Source organism: Armigeres subalbatus, chromosome 3 (assembly GCF_024139115.2).
Source record: "Armigeres subalbatus isolate Guangzhou_Male chromosome 3, GZ_Asu_2, whole genome shotgun sequence".
Lineage (NCBI taxonomy): Eukaryota > Metazoa > Arthropoda > Insecta > Diptera > Culicidae > Armigeres > Armigeres subalbatus.
Window position 1 is genome coordinate 189,168,542 of NC_085141.1, and position 21,693 is coordinate 189,190,234.

The following is a 21,693-nucleotide window of genomic DNA, read 5'->3' on the forward strand; positions in this document are numbered from 1 at the left end:
AACATAACACTTCAACACAATAACATGATTAAATCACCGTCGTAAATAAAATATTATGTTCTGCCTGTTTCCAATGCGATGATCTGCATTGGTGTCGTATTGGGATGCGCACTTCCATAGCAAGAAAAGAAAATTAGATGATAAGGCCTCGAAGATAGAACTGTTCGAAAGCCCTTAGAACAGACAGTCTGTGTTGTGCTCTTCGAAGAGTAAGATCGATCCAGTCATTCGAAGTAAATTTGGTTGCCAAAATGTCTGAAGTGATTGAAATGATAATGATCCTTATCATAGTGACACTCTGTTTCCTCATGATACCATTCAACCTGCAACCAAACTCCGTAATCGAAGCCCGTAAGAAGTTCGACACTTTCATAAAACTGTACGACAAACCGTACCGTTACAACGTCCGTGAGTATGATCACCGGTTCCAAATTTTCCGATCGTCGCTGAATAAAATAACTTCCCTGAATGCACGTCGCTCGCAAAATGATACGGCCATCTACGGCATCACCCAGTACGCAGATTTGACCGATCAGGAGTTTCTCTACATGAACTTGGCTGACCTAAAGCATAAAACTGTTTCTGAAAAAACTGGCAACATTGTTGTAAATATTCTGGATAAGTTCCTCATAGAATCTAAAAGCGAGGAAATGAAAAACGACATAATTTTCTCCCGCGCCAAACGGGACCTTCAAATTCCGGACAATCTTCCGAGGGCAGTTGATTGGTGGGTGTCAACAGGTGATGCGTTGAACTGTGAGCTGTTGAATTTATTTGTTCTTAACTAATTGCAGGCGAGATAAGGGAGTAGTATCGCCGGTGAGATCACAAGGAAAATGTGGTGCCTGCTGGGCGATCAGCGTGGTGGACACAATCTCGTCCATGTCGGCAATCAAACGGCACCAGAATTACTCTGAACTTTGTCTCGATCAGGTGATCAACTGCGCTAGGAATGGGAACTACGGTTGCGATGGGGGTGACACCTGCCGTCTATTGGAGTGGTTGAAAGCAGAAAATATCATGATCAATACGATGCAGCAATGTCAAGCATTGGAATCTGGAAAAAATGGTTCAACATGCACATTTAAGAAAGCGGAAAAAGGAGATTTTCTATGGTTGGATCAATTTTCATGTGTTAGGTAAGTTCAATAATAATGCTTGAAAGATCCCCAAATTTGCACAAAGAAGGTAACCGTCTGGTGGATCTTTATGATATTCTTATTAGACATCGAGATATACAAAATAATATAGTTAGTTAAAGATCGTTCAAACGTCTAATTTGTTAAGCAACGTCCGAGTTTTTAGATCTTAGATTGTGGGTTGAAACGGGAGTAGACGATCAATTAAGACTGGTTTGCATACAACTCCACTATAGCGCCAGGCAAGCTTGTATTACTTGCCGTGAAGCGCATCTGGTATATTAACCGCGATGGCTTCTCAAGCTCGTGGCTTATAACTTGCGACTCATTTGCTACAGAGCTATTAACGCTTTGATAGTCAAACTATGAAAGAATCAGCTATGGCAGTCTGTCTAGCCAACAACCGCTTTACGAACCCGAAGTAGATCATCTCATTCGGCCTTTATGAGGAATCCACTTCCTGAGGCCTTTATCAAAAGATGAACACCACTGACTTATCACCGCTCCGAAAAGCAAGTTGTATGCAAGTTAGATTTTACTTTATTTTATATTATTTTTTTGTTATTTCTATTATTTTCCTTTTATTTTTTATCGATTATTCTGTAACTCGTTATAGTGTCAGTAATCATATAAAAAAGTGATTGGCCGAACAGAGCAAAGCCAAACGACGTGCGACCATAAAGGCCAAACGTCGTCTGGACGGAGCAGATCGGGGTGCAGAGGAGCCCGAAGGGCGTCGACCGGAGAAGGTGACTTTTCGGCCCAAAAAGGCGAAAGGCACCAGACAGGCGCAAGTCGCCGGGCCGCAAGAGGATACCAGCCGGCCTGTGCCATTGGCACAAGGGACCTAAAATCACTGGCAGCTGGTCAGTAGGGCAAAGCGGAAGTCGAACACATCTTGACCCGCAAAGAAAGCTAAGGACAGAGGAGAGGCCTTGTTGGTGGAAACTGATAAGGCAAAGTACGCTGAAGTCCGTAAATCGATGCGGGTGGCTGAAAAACTTTCCGCGCTGGGTCAGGACGTGCGAAGCGTCAGACGTACCAAAACCGGTGAAATGATCTTGGTTCTGAAACGTGGAGCGCAAGCTAGTGGGACTGACTACAGGAAGCTGGCCCAAGAGGTCTTGGGTGACGGTGCTGAGGTGAGGTCGTTGGGGGCGGAAGTGACCCTCCAGTGCAAGCAACTGGACGAGGTTACGAACGCGGACGACGTCGTCTCTGCCGTCAGAGACCAGTGCGGTACGGTGGTCTAAAAGACCTCTGTACGCCTAAGAGGCGGTCCCTTTGGCACGCAGGTAGCCTACCTTATGTTACCGGTTGCGGAAGCCAAAAAGATAATGGAGCGATGGAAGTTGAATATCGTCTGGTCAGTATGCCCAGTGAGCAAACTCCAGCCGCCTTCAGGGGACAGGTGCTATCGGTGCTTAGAGTTGGGACACAAGTCCTACAACTGCAAGGGCCCAGACCGTAGCAACCTGTGTCGTCGTTGTGGTGAGGAAGGGCACAAGGCGCAGGAATGCGATAAGGCACCAAAGTATCTCATCTGCGCCAGCAAAAAGCAAGCCTGTAACCACCATGGGTGGAACTTCGTGTCCCATTGGAGAGACAAATAAGAAGAAGCCGTGCAAGTAACACAGCTGAATCTTTACCACTGTGCAACTGCCCAGCAGTTGCTGTTGCAGTCGGTCTCGGAGTCAGGGACCGATGTCGCCCTCATGTCCGACCCGTACAACGTCCCTGTTGGTAAAGGGTGGCGGAGGGATCTAGGATGGCGACTATTTGTACTACGGGACGGTAACCGGTCCAAGAGGTGGTACACTCCTCTGCTGAGGGTGTCGCGATAGCCAAGACCAATGGTGTGTTCTATTGTAGCTGCTATGCCCCACCAAGGTGGCCATTGGAACAGTTCAACCAGATTCCGATCTGGTATCATCATCGATTAGTAGAACTTCTTCTGCTTCCGTTCTATCAATGACTTCCTCTTCGATCAAATACTTCTGCAACACTTCTGGTCCAGTATGCGTTCCTGTGATCGTGACAATCAGACGTGTTTTCACGACGCCCGATTTTTTTCGCATCCAAAAATAACTCAAATCTGCCAAAATTAAAATTTATGAATTTACGCTGAAGACAATACAAGCGAATAAACGAAAAATCTAGCAAAATCTTCAAATTTCAGTGACTTTCAAAAGTCAAACCAAGTCTTGAGAACGAATATCAAATCTTACCGTATTGGAAAACTCGCCAAAAAGAAGTTTTGCAATGCCATGGTTCATCTAAGAAACACTTCAACAATGAACCAGCAGTTAATCCTTATGGAACTTTGGAAGATGATCACGGCAGGATTCAAGGGTTCACAGTCGATTGGCCAACGTGCAATGTTCGACGATGGACATTTGCAAAACATCTTTACTGATCTGTAGAAGCTTCCCTTCCAGTCTGCTGTTTTGGTGAGATCAAACCTTTTTCACTTTATATGAACTCCTTTTATAAGTCTCAGCTTTCAAGGTAAATTCTTTTGATTTTCCATGCGATAATATTTTCAATTTCCACCTCACAAGTTTATTTTAACTACTTATTGACGTGAATTTTTAGCTAGAAGTCACACAGAAAGTTTATTGAGCTCTACCGTTTCTATCAGTCTTTTTGTTTTATCACACCAGAATTAATCAGGGTATGATGAAAACGAGACACTATTTTATAACATATAATTAAATGAACAAAATAATGAAATATTTTCTCTTTCCCATCATTTTAAAATGTTATAAATGCTAGTTCTTTTTGTTTTGATAGTCGATCGGAGACATATTTCGTCAGTAAGCAGAACGATCGGCTGGTATTCGAAATTTTGTTCTGCTTTGTGCAGAACACATCATTTGTGCGGTGAGCAAAACGATCAGCCGGTCACCGAAATTTTGTTCTGCTGCATGCGGATGAGTAAATTAATTAGAAAGTAAAAGTTTAGATCGCGTCCAGACATATTTTCTTCAGTAAGCAGAATGATCGGCCGGTTATCACAATTTTGTTCTGCTTTGTGCGGTGAGCAGAACGATCGACGGTTACCGAATTTTTGTTCTGCTTTGTGCGGCCTTTAATATTAAATTATTAGTTTTGTTTTCATCGATTAAACTACACGCTATACACGGCAAACCGTTTACCAAAACGAACCCTGCTACACTTCCTACCCCATATATCCAACATCCCAGTGATTTCTCGTGGAAGTGCAGATGACTCGTAGGCTTCTATCAAAGCGAGTATCATGTCAACATTATCCTTCCCCTTCCTTAATTGACCTGCATTCGGACAAGGCCGGCGCTGGTATTGCTTATTTTTGGGTCACCAGATGTTACCAGGGTTACACATTGAAGATGATGTTAGTCCCAAACTTCATCTGTTGGTTCTCTGTGTAATTACAGCTGACCTGGCAATAACGGAGTAGCAACCGTGGGCGGTCAATCATGCTCATGCTCATGCTTCTGGTTCAGTATGCGTTCCTGCGACAACCCCGGCTACCTCTGTTTGTTGCCTTTGATGATTATTTTGGACGCTTTGAGGACAAGATTCTTTCCTACGACCAGGAGCTTCGCATAGAAAACACTTGTTCTTAAGACCGTTGTAACATACTCTTCCTTTTCGGTTACCGACCTCAATCGTCGGTGGAATGTCCTTTTTTACAACCAAATATACTCCACGAACTCCGGTATACATATGACCAAGACCCGATTCCATTGGAAATTGTTCACGAACAACGCGTTCCACTTTTTCATATTTGCTTAGCGCCAATGATGAAATCTCATCAATTAACTCCGGTGCCAAATCGAACACACGAACGTATCAATGAGAATAGATAGAATTTATTTTCATTGCGAACTATTGAACAATTGTTCCTGTGACGCTCATGCATACCTCTACAAACTTTTCATTTTCGTATGTAAACTTTCTTGGGTCTCCCTTTTTCGCAATGCTTCCGTGATTAAAAACTTCATTAAGAGTGATCGATCCAACGCCGATCATTATTCCGAATCCATTAATATGACGAAGACTGCCCGTAGGAAATAGAAACTGTACAGTGTTCACGATTTCACACATTTCGATTATAGACACTATAGGTTCCATAGACGAGCGCAGGCACGGTTGGGTTATTTCGATTAAGTGTGTTTTTCCACTTTTTCATAGTGTACCACTCGAATTTGACGTCACACTCTGCGTTGCTTGGGTTGCAATAGTGACGTTCTGCTCGTTTGGCTACACTAACTGACAGTTCGTTTGGCTACACTCGCCTTCGCCTCAGCTCGTCTATGGAACCTATAGTGTCTATAATTTCGATTATGTCCCGTTACGCTTAGACACGTACTCTGAACCAGTGCGTAACGGTGTAAATCCGGTCATATCTCCAGCCAGGCTACGTTCTACTCTTAAGCTGACAATATGACGTTCCAGAACCCCCAAGGTGCATAGTGATTGTCCCGGGAGGGCGCGTGGGCTGCTTCGGCAGTAGAGTGAGTGATCTGCTTGTGCCAAGGTAGGAGTGTCGTAGCGGAGTATCGGGTTGGATTAGTGTTGGTGCCAAAGGAGGGTTCAGTGATTATTTTGGCAAAAAGCTGCCTTTACGGGGTGCAGTAGTCTTTCTTTTCGCGTGTATTTTGAGATTAAAATACATAACTAAACCACTGAAAAATCAACCTGCGACAGAAAAACGTTTTCATCCGGACTCAAAATGACGATCGGCAAGAACAACAAAATGATCCAACTCCTGAACTATCGGGTGCGGATTGTTTTGCAGGATTCGCGAACGTTTATTGGAACGTTCAAAGCATTCGACAAGCACATGAATCTGATCCTAGGGGACTGCGAGGAATTCCGTAAAATAAAACCAAAAAACACCAAACTGCCCGAGCGGGAAGAGAAGCGTGTGTTGGGATTCGTTCTGCTACGGGGCGGCAACATAGTTTCTTTAACCGTCGAAGGACCACCACCACCAGAGGAGGGTCTCCCCGCGTTCCGATTCCGGGAGGTGCCCCTGGACCGGGTATGGGACGTGTCGCCGGTCGCGGAATGCCGGCGAATATTAACGCAGTTCCAGCAGGCCTGCAAGGTCCGGTGCGTGGTGTTGGTGGACCATCTCAGCAGCACATGACCCCAGTGGGTCGCGGCGGTCAGGTTTCTGCTCCTCGCAGATGCGTCCAATGATCCCTGGTGGACCTCCTCCCGGAATGATGCCCGGACCTGGAGGACTCGCCCAAATGGCCGGTATGGCTAGAGGAGCTCCCCCACCGATGAGAGGCCCTCCACCTAGTATGATGCGCGGTGGTCCTTCGCCAAGACCGTATTGAAAAGGTAATGTAATTTTGTGCGTCATCAGGCGTAGTTAGCTTTAAGTTTTGGTTGAGGAAATCTTCATGCATTCTTTTCAATCCGTATTTGCATAATAATCAATAAAGGTGGATGAAGTATACATTCAGTTCATCATTTCATTTTTCATTTATTTAGTTAACATCTAAACAGATAACACTGAATCAACAATTTGACGCCACAATGCACGGTTCGAGGCCGCATCTCTCCATCCTCGGATACGCCCCACGCTCGCCAAGTCGTTCTGCACCTGGTCTGCCCATCTCGCTCGCTGCGCTCCACGCCGTCTCGTACCTGCCGGATCGGGAAGCGAACACCATCTTTGCAGGGTTGCTGTCCGGCATTCTTGCAACATGTCCTGCCCATCGTACCCTTCCGGCTTTAGCTACCTTCTGGATACTGGGTTCGCCGTAGAGTTGGGCGAGCTCATGGTTCATTCTTCGCCGCCACACACCGTCTTCTTGCACACCGCCAAAGATGGTCCTAAGCACCCGTCTCACGAATACTCCGAGTGCTTGCAAGTCCTCCTCGAGCATTGTCCATGTTTCATGTCCGTAGAGGACAACCGGTCTTATTAGCGTCTTGTACATGACACATTTGGTGCGGTGGCGAATCTTTTTCGACCGCAGTTTCTTCTGGAGCCCGTAGTAGGCCCGACTTCCACAGATGATGCGCCTTCGTATTTCACGACTAACGTTGTTGTCAGCCGTTAGCAAGGATCCGAGGTAGACGAATTCCTCGACCACCTCGAATGTATCCCCGTCTATCGTAACACTGCTTCCTAGGCGGGCCCTGTCGCGCTCGGTTCCGCCCACAAGCATTTACTTTGTCTTTGACGCATTCACCACCAGTCCAACTTTTGTTGCTTCACGTTTCAGGCGGGTGTACAGTTCTGCCACCTTTGCAAATGTTCGGCCGACAATGTCCATGTCATCCGCGAAGCAAATAAATTGACTGGATCTGTTGAAAATCGTACCCGGCTGTTACACCCGGCTCTCCGCATGACACCTTCTAGCACAATGTTGAACAACAGGCACGAAAGTCCATCACCTTGTCTTAGTCCCTGGCGCGATTCGAACGAACTGGAGTGTTCGCCCGAAATCTTCACACAGTTTTGCACACCATCCACCGTTGCTTTGATCAGTCTGGTAAGCTTCCCAGGGAAGCTGTTCTCGTCCATAATTTTCCATAGCTCTTCGCGGTCTATACTGTCGTATGCCGCCTTGAAATCAACGAACAGATGGTGCGTTGGGACCTGGTATTCACGGCATTTTTGAAGGATTTGCCGTACAGTAAAGATCTGGTCCGTTGTCGAGCGGCCGTCAACGTAGCCGGCTTGATAACTTCCCACGATATCATTCACTAATGGTGACAGACGACATTACAATTTCCTTTAATAACGATCTATTTGAAGAAAAATATGTCGATTTCAAATAAAGGCTTGGATACACATTAGTGGGTAAGGTACACTGCCATGTGGTGGCTTGGCAACTACTACGCAGGTGCTGGGTCAGTGCCTAATGCATTACTCCTTGTAAAAAAAAACATATCGATTATGGAATGTTTCCTCTAATAGCAAAACAAGCACTATCGATGATGATTGTATTTGTATTTGAATTACTTTTTAGCTGAATGGATTTTCTTGTTCTTTACTAATTCCTTACAATATATCTTCGAGTAGGAAAATCACGAGTAAAATTGTGAAAATCGTGAAAAAAATATGCATATGAATTTATTGGGCAGTTCCCAAAGCACATTGTCCTCTATTATGCAGGACTTCGCCTGCCGTGTTATACAAATGGGGACCAAAAGCGTTTCATTCCTGTTATTGAATTAGATATGGGCGTTCAGAACCGGAACCATTGAAATGATTCGGATCTTTGAAGTGAATGAATGATTCGACTTTTTGAGAGATCCGGTTCACCAGAACAACAAATTATATAACAATTTGTAAGGAAATGATAAAATTAAGGGTTTATTGTATGACCGCATCGTGCTTTCGTGCTGTGCGGTTCTTTCTCTTTGCGGAAGGAAGTTTTTAATACTACCCGAAGCTATTTTAATTTCAACGGTGCTTCTTAGCGCTATTTCTACCCACTGATCCCGTTACGATCTTTGCAAGGACCCGTGCCTTCGTTTTACGTTGGACCCGTTTGCGGAAGTAAAATTCCGACAAGCGGTGGTAATCCTGCAGGGACACCGTTCTGGGAAAAAACCTCTAAGAAGGTCACGTCTCCACGCTCAGCAATGAGTATTAATAAAAACAAGAGGAAGGGGAGTCTCTGAATTCTCCACTTCCTTCAAAGAAACAAGGTTTCAAGACCGTCCTGCCCAAGCGCGGAAAAAATAGAAGGAAGCTGGAGACTTCAGATATTCCTTCTAAATCTAACGTTGACATTATTTCTTCTCCCGTCGAACTGAGCAATCAGTTCGATTTGATTAATAACGAATTTGAGGAAATCGAATCTACCTCTAGCCCAGGTGATTCGATTCATGCGAAGAAACAACGGATTCCGCCAATTGTGGTATCTGTTGCCGAGTTTTCTGGCTTTCGGAATGAAATCTTGAGTAACCTTCGGGGATCAAGGTTTCATTTCAGATAGCTAGGAAGGGTGACTGCCGCGTTTTGCCGGGATCCTTTGACGATCGCAAACGTCTTCTCCAGTATTTAACTGAGAAGCGCCATAAATTCTTCACATACGACGACAAAACTGAGCGATTGTTCAAAGTCGTCTTGAAGGTCTGCCCAGTGATGACAAATCACTGGATGAGATTAAAATTGAAATTTCTGAATTACTTGGATTTTCACCAGTCCAAGTAATTAAGATGAAAAGAAATCCCACTCTGGTACTTCCCAAAGGGCATTTCTCAAGAATTTTATTTAGTTCATTTTAACAAAAGTGAACTAAATAATATGAAAAGTTTGGAAAAGGCCTGTATTATGTCCCATGTCCGTGTTACATGGGAACATTTCCGCAGGCCTGGGGGAAATTTCCAAAATCCCACTCAGTGCCGTAAGTGCCAAAAGTGGGGTCACGGAACCAAACATTGCCACATGGATGCTAAATGCATGATTTGTGGTGGAACCTCTCACGCCAAGGACGCTTGTCCTGTGAGAGAAGATTCCAATAAATTTAAGTGTGCAAATTGTGGGGTAATCATAAATCCAATTTCTGGGAATGCCCTTCACGCAAAAAAGTTTTGAATTCCCGTGCAAAATTGATGACGGGAAATTCCAATCGGATCCCAGATTCGACGGGTAGAAATTTTTCAAACGCTCAAATTTCGAAACCAGTTACCGGTCGAGCAATTCATACCCACCACAATTCACAAACAAATTTTGCCGCTCGTCAACGGGTAGCGAGCACTTCAGTAAATTCCAATTTTTCGAATGTACCTACGTATGCAAACATCGCTGCTGGTAGACAAAATTTCTCTTCTCAAAATGAGGTTTATACCCATGTCCCAACGGGAAATAATGGTCATGTTGCCGATTCAGGTAGCATGACTGCTTCCGATTTTGATTTTTTAACTGAACAATTGCATCACATGATTGATGCAATGTTCAAAGCAAATACCATTCCAGAAGCTGTTCAGGTTGGTATAAAGTACACACAAAAATTGTTATCGGACTCCGTTTCAATGGATCCAAATAATTGTGTGAAAGTTCTAAATTGAATGCCCGCTTTCTAAAGGGTAAGGAAGATGAATTATTCAACTTCCTAACAGTTCATAATGTGCATATTGCCATTATAACAGAAACCTATTTAAAACCAGGACTCTCCATTAAAAGAGATCCAAATTATTTTATCTACAGAAATGATCGTCTTGACAGCGCCTGTGGTGGGGTCGCCATTGTCATCAATAGACGTATCAAACATAAATTATTTTCTTCATTCAAAACCAAAGTTTTTGAAACCTTGGGAGTTTCTGTTGAAACAAATTTTGGAAAATTTTCCTTCATTGCAGCTTACTTGCCTTTTCAATGCAATGGGCAGCAAAAGAATTTGTTGAAAGCTGATCTTCAAATTCTGACTCGCAACAAATCAAAATTCTTCGTAATTGGTGACTTCAATGCCAAACACCGTTCATGGAATAATGCTCAAAGCAATTCCAATGGTAAAATTTTATTTGAAGATTGTTCTGCGGGATATTATACTATTCAATATCCCAATGGACCAACTTGTTTTTCTTCCAGTCGAAATCCTTCTACAATTGATTTAGTTTTAACGGATTCAAGTCAGCTGTGTGGCCAATTGGTAACTCATGCTGACTTTGACTCTGATCACCTTCCTGTGACATTTGAAATCTCACAAGAAGCCATTTATAATCCAATCAGCTCTACTTTTAATTATCATAGAGCTGATTGGGATTTATAGAAACGTATATCGATAGGAATTTTGATGTTGATATTCCTCTCGATACCAAAAGTGATATTGATAATGCTCTCGTATCTTTGACAAATTTAATTGTCGAAGCCAGAGGCATTGCAATTCCTAAATGTGAAATTAAATTCAACTCCATTATTATTGACGACGATCTTCAGCTACTGATCCGTCTTAAAAATGTGAGGCGAAGGCAATACCAAAGAACTCGCGATCCTACTTTAAAAGTTATTTGGCGAGATTTGCAAAATGAAATTAAAAAACGTTTCGCTATTCTGAGAAATACCAACTTTGAGAATAATGTCTCGAAGTTGGATCCCAGTTCGAAACCCTTTTGGAAATTAACGAAAATTCTTAAAAACCTCAAAAGCCAATTCCAGCGCTTAAAGAGGGAAATAAAATTTTATTAACAAATGGCGAAAAGGCTCAAAAACTTGCTCAGCAGTTCGAGTGCCCATAATTTTAGTCTAGGTCTCACTAGTCCAATTGAGGATCAGGTTACACGAAGCTTCGAAGACATTCTCAACCAAGATAATGTTTTTGACCCTTCGTTGGGAACTAATTTGGATGAAGTGAGATCTATTACTAGAAAATTTAAAAATATGAAAGCCCCGGGTGATGATGGTATTTTCTACATACTTATCAAAAACTTCCTGAGAGCTCTTTATCCTTTTTGGTTAATTTATTTAACAAATGTTTTCAATTGGCATACTTCCCAGATAAATGGAAAAACGCCAAAGTTGTTCCAATTTTGAAGCCGGACAAAAATCCAGCTGAGGCTTCTAGTTATCGCTCAATCAGTTTGCTTTCTTCAATAAGCAAACTGTTTGAAAAGATTATTTTAAATAGAATGATGGTTCATATTAATGACAATTCTATTTTTGCTGATGAGCAATTTGGTTTTCGCCATGGGCATTCAACCACTCATCAGTTATTAAGAGTTACGAACTTAATTCGGCTCAACAAATCTGAAGGATATTCGACTGGAGTTGCTCTTCTTGATATAGAGAAAGCATTTGATAGTGTTTGGCATGAAGGTTTGATTGTAAAATTGATGAATTTTAATTTTCCTCTGTACATTATTAAACTGATCCAAAATTATTTATCAGATCGCTCACTGCAGGTAAACTATCAGAATTCTAAATCTGATAGATTACCTGTTAGAGCTGGTGTTCCCAAGGCAGCATACTGGGGCCCATATTGTATAACATTTTTACTTCTGACTTACCTGATTTACCACCAGGGTGTCAAAAATCTTTGTTTGCAGATGACACAGGTCTCTCAGCCAAAGGGCGAAGCCTTCGTGTCATTTGTAGTAGATTGCAAAAAAGTTTGGATATTTTCTCCACTTACTTGCAAAAATGGAAAATTTCCCCGAATGCTTCCAAAACTAAGCTTATAACTTTCCCACATAAGCCGAGAGCTTCTTATTTGAAACCTTCTAGCAGACATATTGTCACTATGAATGGGGTTCCAATTAATTGGTCTAGCGAAGCTAAATATTTAGGACTTCTGCTAGATCAAAAATTAACTTTTAAAAATCACATTGAAGGCCTTCAAGCCAAATGTAACAAATATATTAAGTGTCTATATCCACTTATAAACAGAAAATCAAAACTTTGTCTTAAGAACAAACTTTTGATTTACAAACAAATTTTTGACCAGCCATGTTGTATGCTGTGCCAATATGGACTAGTTGCTGCAATACCAGAAAGAAGTCACTTCAGAGGATTCAAAATAAAATTTTGAAAACGATTCTGAAGTTACCTCCATGTGGTATATAGTACCAATGAACTTCATAGAATTTCTAATATTGAGACATTGCAACAAATGTCCAACAAAATAATTTCCAATTTTAGATAAAAATCGTTGCAATCTTCTATTGCAACGATTAGCTCCTTGTACCCTTAGTATAAATTAGGTTAAGTTTAGTTTAAGTAGAAAACATTGTAATTCCTACATGGTTTAATTCAACCAGAGGAAATATCGTAACTGCCAGAGGCAATTGAAATGTATTAATAATATCTAAAAGCGTAACATAGCAAATAAGGATGATAGTGTTAAGAAAACACGGAACACCTAGTCTAAGAGATAAATGCATGTATTAGATAATTAGCAAATAAAATTAGTTAAAAAAAAAAAAAAAAAAAAAAAAAAAAAGGGTTTATTGTAGGTATATACATGTTATATATACTTGTGAACGAGAGGTGAAATAATTGTCTGTACGATCCAATTTTCAATAGGATACAATGGGACAGGATTCTGCGTCGAACTCCGTGTTGCTAACAAAGGTTGTCGATTGCCTCTTATTAATCGGTCAGGTGGAATTCATAATGTTGTAAATTACCGTTTTCTACTTGGTTGACTGTAAAATCCGCTTTTGTTAATAGATGCTGCAAAGTCCGACACATACCTATACGCGATGCCATCCGGAATACCGAAGTTAAGCCTGCGTTTAAACTCTTCGTTAAAGACTTATGCTGCCGTCTGCCGATTTCGTTATTCACGCCTGAAACCAAAGCGATATCTAAACTTCTGTGCTTCTTCTTTCTTGCAGTCTGGTGGATCGAGAACATCTGATGCTGCGCTATCTGGCAACGCAAGGCCCGATGGTGGCCGCCGTGAATGCCGCCTCGTGGAAGTATTATCTGGGCGGCATAATCCAGTACCACTGCGAGGGATCGTACGAGGACCTGAACCACGCGGTCGAAATCGTTGGCTACAATCTGGAGGGAAAGATTCCCTATTACCTGGTGAAAAATTCATGGGGACCGAAGTTCGGCGATCGGGGCTACATCAAGATACAGGTGGGGAAGAACCTGTGCGGGATTGCCAATCGGGTTTCTTTCATAAAGCTCGCTTAGAGCAAAAAATAAATACAAACGGGGGAGGGTTAATTCACTCTTGCATGGCTGCGTTTTATTTAGAATTTTTCAGTTTTTTGTTGTGTATTTTTTCATTTTTTATTTGTATAATGTGATCTTTGTGTTATATACAGTAGTATATGCATCCGATAGTTATTGTGTTGTATTAGTTTGTTTTTCAGAAATATACCCGGTACTTAATACTTTTTACAAACAGGTTTGATTTTATGAGTTTTTTGGACAGGATTTAATTATCAATGAACTACTGAAAATGAAGTGTTATTATCTGCTGTTATATTTGAAAAATTCTACACAATTCCTATTGAAATTAAAGATTCAGGAGAATTCCTATTTAAACAAGATTATTGAGCGATTTAAATTCAATATTTATGTTTCATTATTTATTATCCAATAGTAAATGTAAACTAGAGGGACAGCAGTTTGCTTATGATTAGAAATAATCAAAACAATAGAATTTGATCCGTTTACAACAAAACGCAAATAATTTTCATCAAGGCGCTATGCACCTTTGTCATCACGATATCCAATTATAACAGGGAGTATTGAATTAAAAACATTTAAAATGTCCTTCAATTTGTGCATAAAATGGATTAACATCAAAAATATACGATGAAAACGAATATAAAAATTAAACTTTTTATGGTTTTAAACAAACAGTTGTTAGGCGGATTCACCAAGTTGATTGAAAAAATAGGGATGTGTGTAACAAAAAAAACTTTTGACTCGTCAATTTGAATACCGATGTTAATTTTTAGCTGAAAATAAAAGAGCTTTTTTTGCGAAAATATGAAGAAAACAATAACACGTGAAAATTCTGACGATACTAGGTGGAGATTCATAAGCAATTTTTAAATGGGTCTTCTGGAATAACTTCTTGTTCTCGGCTTGGAAATCAGCTAAAGCAATCCCAATCAAGCCTTTCGGATGTCGATACTTCTAGCAATGACCGATGTGGCCAACTACTTTGGCTTAACACTTGCCGAGAATCCAACAGCTGAGATCTCGGCAATGCTTTCGGCTAATCTCGTTTAAAATGTAGGGTACTTGTTACCGAAAACGCGGAAAAAACATTTTTAAGTTAATTGATCCACAAGATTGGCTTTTTCGGTAATTTTTAAGGTGAAACTGTCCAGAACTAGAAAAAAATGCCTCGCATTTTCAAAGGCACTAACCTCAACAAAGAAGCAACGAATGATTGTCATATTTTTATTTTAGCTTTGCTGCGTCGCAGCAAGCGTGCAATAAAAAAATAATAACAGCTGCTCGTTGCTTCAGTATTGGTAGTGGTGCCCTTGAAAACGCGAGGTGAAAAAATATTAGATTTCGAAAAGTTCGTCCTTAAGCTACACTGCATTTTATTCCGTGACGCGTTTCGGCTAAAGAGCTAAGCAGAATAGATACGTTTGCGTGAGTTTTGCCAGTTTTCCCATGGTTAAACTGTCAAACCGTATCTATACTGCTCAGCTTTTTACTGACCATCAGTCATTATGAGACGTAAGGAGCTGGATGAAACATACACATACAATTTGACGAGCCTCTAGTTTATGAGAAACAATTTATTGTGACTTTGCTCTACTTAGTAGAATGAATCAGAATTCATGGAATATGACTGTGAAGGATTCAACTTCTCGAGAGTTTCACGATGAGCGTTGATCTACTTAATGCTAGCTCTAATAACTGTGAATGGGGATTACTTCAATATCCAACGTAATGAACTTGATGATATAATTGCTACGCAAAGTGAACCTTTTTCCTATAACAGTGATTATGCAGTGCTTGTAACCATTCAGCGGTTTAAGGCGAAGTATTTCTTGTTACAATCGTCGATCTCCTCAGAGAATCTTCATTATTCTTACCTTGATGCTTGAACTACGCGTTTGGAATTAAAAAGTTAGCACTCTCAGCAATTTAATGATAATTTTCCTATAATCGATTCCATCATGCCACAAATGCAACCGAGTTGTGCAACTGCAATATGGTTTAATGTGGCTTAATGTGGTAACTACTGCGAAATAAACTCAAACGTCATTAAAATACTATCACACGTGTTTGCTATCGAGAGTAAAAAAAACGAGCCTAAATGATGTACCCGCTTTATGCCTTCAATTTCGTCCTAAAAATGTCTACAGTTTCGTTCCTATCGCGTTTTTGTTCTATAAAAAGTTTTTATTTACACGCGGTTTTCTATTCAATATCCTCTACAGCACGCTCTCTAGTTCTCTTCCTTACACAATAGTTACTCTGTTCTCAATATTCATCCTGCATTGTAAGTTTTATTACTCTGAATTAACAGTGCGGCGAAACCATTACCAATGTTATCTTTGTTCTCTAGGTAATATGCAATGATGGAAAGAGGTGCGATTTCAAAAATTAATTAAATCTCATTGTTATGTTCGTACGTAACTTTGCCTAAATATCCACTACAAATGCGTCGCACTCTCAAACAGATGATTGTTGTCAAATCAGTCTCATTTAAACCTAAATGTTTCATATACTTTTCGTTTCCTTCAATAGTTTTGAATGAATACTTCTTGTTGCACGCAAAACGGCTTGCAAGTGCAGAAAGCTCAAAACCTCAACAAAATACAAAGAAAATCTTCTTAATTGTTCTTACACTTAACTAATACAAACTTCTGTGGAGTGAAAAAAATCTATTGATTGCCTTTTTTGTTTGTTTATGTTTCCAGGTTTTGGTTAGTGTTAGGAAACTTACAACGAATATTTTGTCCGTTCTATTGTAAATAATTCAAGATCTTTCGTTTGTTTTCCCTAGTCTAAATACGAGTTCCGTTCCAAAGCTAAAAATACCAAAGCAATAATCTGTGAAAAGTTTATCAAACTGTTTTGTAGGAAGATTCTGTTTTATTCGTGTTTTGTCATATAAAAATGCTGATCTGTTTTGCTTATTGATGAATAATATAAAGTACGGTTAATCTGAAACAGTGTTTGTGATCGATATTTTGTTAATTCTACGATCTAATGAGCAGTGAGTGAGGTTTAAAATAAGTTTGATTGTGTTTCGTTGTTATTATTTTTTTTCTGAAATCGCATTCGTGTAAAAAAAATCTTTACGCAATCCACTTCCAGATAGAATGCGCAATAGAAGTATTGATTTCAAAACCTTATGTTGCTGAAGGACTTTTAATGGCGAATTTTGAAAAAATGTCGATTTAGTTTTCGAGGGCAATTACATTTGCTGCAACCGCAGACAGACGTTCAAGTTCGACTCACTAACTTGTGTAAAAAACATGGCCGTCGGATTGCCAAGTAGCAATAAGCGAAGAGATGGCGCCACATGTTTAAACGGCAAACGTTATTTCCCGTTTTGTTTTGATTTTTGATTTCGTCAAAATCTTTTAGTTTCTTGATCGGATCTGTTCGATGGGACTCTTATTAAAAATGCATGATCACGCACACACGCGCTGTTGAGAAATTAATCGAAAAATGATCAGCACGCCAGAGATGATATTTGTTACTCAGGAGGGGTTATTTCATTTTTGATTTTTTAATTCTTTTCCATGTCCTACTTGACTGGACTATTCATTGGTTTTGCAACGAAAACCTTTATGATTTTCGGTCCAGGTACATGTTTTGAATCACAATTGTCAAATAACACGCATGTAAAAGGATCTACGTAAAAGAGCCAACGCGAAAGTTCCGAAAAGATGGTAATATCATACACACAGCTTCACAATTTCTTTACTATATCGTGGCAAGAACTGCAAGTAAAGTGATTCGCTTAGCCACACTGTTAAAGTCGATGGTAAAGTCGTTCAGATGAAAATGATTTTTGCGGCCATGCGGGAAGATCTTTGTTGAGTGTTTCTGTTTTGCTTCCATGGTTCGGTGGGTGGCAAACGTGGGTGAGATAGAAGGCGATATGGCTAAACGTCAGTTTTCATGTAGCAATAAGTTGTATAGGCGGCGCTAGCGTGCTATGAAATTCCAACGTATTTAGATTTGAAATTTTACACAAGAAAAACGAATTCAAATGTATGAGCTTAAACGTCTGTCTGCGCTGCAACCATGGATTTACTACGAAGGCAGCTCGACGATTTGCGGGTGGTTTTTTTTAGTTTAATAACGGTCTTGAAAATTATTATTAACTCTACAAAACTTCCATAAAACCATTATAAACTCTAAATGTCACTGGGAATGGCCTCCTTAGACCACCCCCCTAAAATCTGGCCCTGGTTGCAGCACTACGCATTATAATAAAATATTACATCACATATGATGTAACAAAAAAGGCTCCGTTCAATTCGATTATATTGCGTACAAGAAAACAATTTTAAAGTAGAAGCTTCTTCTTCTTCTTCTTCTTCTTCTTCTTCTTACTGACATTACGTCCCCACACTGGGACAGAGCCGCCTCGCAGCTTAGTGTTCATTAAGCACTTCCACAGTTATTAACTGCGAGGTTTCTAAGCCAGGTTACCATTTTTGCATTTGTATATCATGAGGCTAGCACGATGATACTTTTATGCCCAGGGTGGTCGAGACAATTTCCAATCCGAAAATTGCTTAGACCGGCACCGGGAATCGAACCCAGCCACCCTCAGCATGGTCTTTAGAAGAGTAGAAGTAGAAGCTATTAAACACAAATATAATATGGGTTCAAATATTTCTATAGCATAATTTTCAGATTTTTGAACTACTTTATAGAAAATGGTGCTTCTTAACCTTCCTAATGAATTAGAACAAAGTTACACATTGTGCATTGGGGTCCATTTGGACCCAAGATTTCATCACGATCTCAAACAATCAAACTTCAACCGATTTTCGATCTTCAGGCACCAATCGAAAGCTATAGGTTCCTAAAATAAGCCCATGGGGTGACTCATCCAAATCGACCTCTCTAGTCCCTGGGGAACCTGTACTAAAGAGGTACTGTTTGAGCTTCTCAATTTTCTTGTTTCGTGTTATGAAACATAAAACTGCTTGCAAATATGTGCTCTGATGATCCCAACTGTATTTGCTATCTTGTATATGCCATTTCTGGGTAAAAACATCCCTCGAACGGTCATCGGAGAGTCCTCTGGAAGATCCGGAACTTCCGTAAAAGTGGCCAATTCCAAAAGAGCTTCGCAATTTTTTGGTAACCATCCATTCTGGTATACTGATGGTGCAATCAATAGTGAAGTCTTTAGTGACCTCTAAATGTCCCAGGAACGGTCATCCGCATATTCCGGAAAATCCGTTAAATGACAAGTTCCAAATATTCATCCCAGTGCTTCGCGATTTTTTCGTAACCATTCATACTGGCGAATTGTGTATGTAATCAATAGTGAAAGTACTCTGAGACCAAATGCTCACAAAACGGTGCTTCGGAAGATTCGGAACATCAATAAAAATGGTCAATTTCAAAAGTTCATCCCAGAGATTCGCATTATTTCGTAATCCGTTTCGCTCCCGAAACGGTTATCCGAAAGATCCGGACCATACGTAAAAGTGGCCAATTTAAAAAGTACATCTCAGAGCTTCGCAATTTCCTCATAACCGAATTGCCTGTGCAATCAATTGTACAAGTCTTCTGCGACCCGCAAATGCTCCCCAAAGTGGCCGATACCAAAAAATCATTCCAGAGCCTTGCTATTTTATTCGCAACCATCCATACGGGCAAATTGTGTACGCAATAAATTGTTTTAGTCTTCTAAGATCACCACAAACGGTTCTTCGGGAAATCCGAAACATCCAAAAGTGGCCAATTCCAAAAGTTCATCTCAAAACAAATTTTAGAAACTGTTCGTATCAGCGAATTGATTATGCAATCAATAGTGAAAATCTTTTGTGACCCGAAATGGCCACAATACGGTCCTCAGAAAACCCGAAACATCCGTAAAATAGGTTAATCCTTAAAGTTGGTCCCAGAGCAGAGCATTTTAGTTAGCATTCACGTAGTAACGGTGAATTATATGTGGAGCAAATAGTGAAAGTCCTCTGTGACCTACCAAAAGTTAACCACATTCGATTTTTTAGAAAACATTGTTATCGGCATGTTACGTCTGTCGACAGCAAAAGTTGACAAATCGGTTATCCGGGAAATTTGGGACATCCGCTAAAATGATTAAATCCAGAAGTTTATCCCAGTGCTCCACATTTTATTTCGAAACCATCCATAGCGGGGAAGTAATTGTGCAATCAATAGAGGGAATTTTCTGTGACGTCTGAATGTCCACAAAACCGTCCTCTGGGAGATCAGGAATATCAGTTTTCACTGGTCACTGGTCGATTCCAAAAGTTCATCCCACAGCTTTGCTAATTTTCGCTTTCATTCATATGGGTGAATTATGTGATAAGGACTGTATCGAAAATAAGTTATCCACACTACTTTATTCCAATAAAATTGGATGAATTTTAAAAATTTATTAAAATTTGTTTAGCAACATATGTTAATTTTGTTTGTTAAGTTTTATGAAAAAATATAATAGTGAATAAATATTGCCATATTCCAACACTTATTCAAGCATTTTTCTTCCTGGTCACAAATCGGCATAACATTGCCTCGTTTTAAAACATGATTACTTTCTGGTCCAAATTCCGGTCACTTGATTTTGATTTTCTTCCTCTTTCCGACAGGTTAGCGAACGTGTAGTTCCCCAAGCTTGTTGACCATGAATTTTTACCTTTAGGGGTGGATAGCGAAACACTTGGTCAAAAAATCCATCTCGATGCCCTTCTTATGGAGCCATGTGTCCAAAACTCAAAATTCCATATCACTTTCAATTTGTGATACATCGGAAACAACAAATTTTCAACGAAAAATCAAATTCTGATTTGAACCTTAACATATGAATACGTCGAATGCAGGGTAAAACAAAACAATGCCTTCATGAGTCTATGAGAAGCAACTCTTTGAAAGTGGATAACTTATTCTCGATACAGTCCTTATGCAATGACAATAATAGAAGTCGACTCAAATACGAGACACTGAAGACGGCCTCACTGTTAAGTTCGAAACACGTATCTGTCACGGGGATCTGATGTTTTGATTGTGTTTTCGTAGTATAGATGCAGTCTCTTTTCTTCTGCTTTTCGTTTATGGAACTGTCAGTGTGGAACGCACCTATCTCTTTCCTTCCCATAATTATCCTTATGGCTGTCAGATACAGAATGTCCGATGGTGGCTACGAAACAAACTGTGGTGGAGGAATACAAGTGTCAGTCCCTTGATCTGTCAAAGGTACAATCAAGTGGTGGAATTAAATAGAATTGAACAAACTCGTCTGATGGCAAGTAAAGGCATGCCACTGATAGCTCAAACTAATTTTCTAATTAATAATAAAAATTCCTTCGTAAAATCCGGAACATCCGTAAAAGAGGCCAATTCCAATAGTTAGCGTAACAGATCATCATTAGCCAGCGACGGCAGCGTGGCGGCGTTCCTTCTTGAATTCCTCCAAAGCTTCTCCAGAAGCTCCTCTGAAAGTTCTTCAAGAACTTCTTCCGGAAGTCCGTCCACAAGTTCCTCCGGTGATCACTTCGGATGTTCATCAAGTAATCCCCAGGAAAGTTCCTAAGGGCATTCCTCTAGAAGTTCTTCTGAGAATTCCTCCGCAAATTCCTGCAGAAGTTCATCAAGTAATTGCTCGGGGAGCTGCTCCGGGAACTCCTCTGAAAGTTCTTCCGGAAGTTCCTCGCGGAATTCTTCCGGAAATTCTCAAGGAAGTTCTTCCAGATAAATCCAGAAGTTGCTCCGTGAATTCTGTTTTGGAATTGACCACTTTCACGGATGTTCCGGATCTCCCGGAGGACCCATTCTGGGACATTTGGGGGTCACAGAAGACTTGAACTATTGATTGCACCCACAATTTGCCAGAATGAATGGTAACCAAAAAATCGTGAAGCTCTGGGATGAACTTTTGGAATTGGCCATTTTACGAATTTTATAGATCTTCCGAAGAACCTTTTCTGGGGCATTTAGGGGTCACAG

At 40.5% G+C, this 21,693-nt stretch overlaps 1 protein-coding gene and 1 pseudogene across 1 annotated transcript; both read left to right on the forward strand.

Moving 5' to 3' along the window:
* The first annotated feature begins 194 nt into the window (after nt 1–194).
* Nucleotides 195–14,980, forward strand: LOC134227739 (cathepsin O-like). The gene is made up of 3 exons (XM_062709404.1): nt 195–727; nt 795–1,139; nt 13,434–14,980. Exons 1-3 carry the CDS (start codon nt 252–254, stop codon nt 13,738–13,740), a joined length of 1,128 nt encoding a protein of 375 aa, XP_062565388.1. The 5' UTR covers nt 195–251; the 3' UTR covers nt 13,741–14,980.
* Nucleotides 5,738–6,487, forward strand: LOC134227740 (small nuclear ribonucleoprotein-associated protein B-like; annotated as a pseudogene).
* Nucleotides 14,981–21,693: the final 6,713 nt, after the last annotated feature.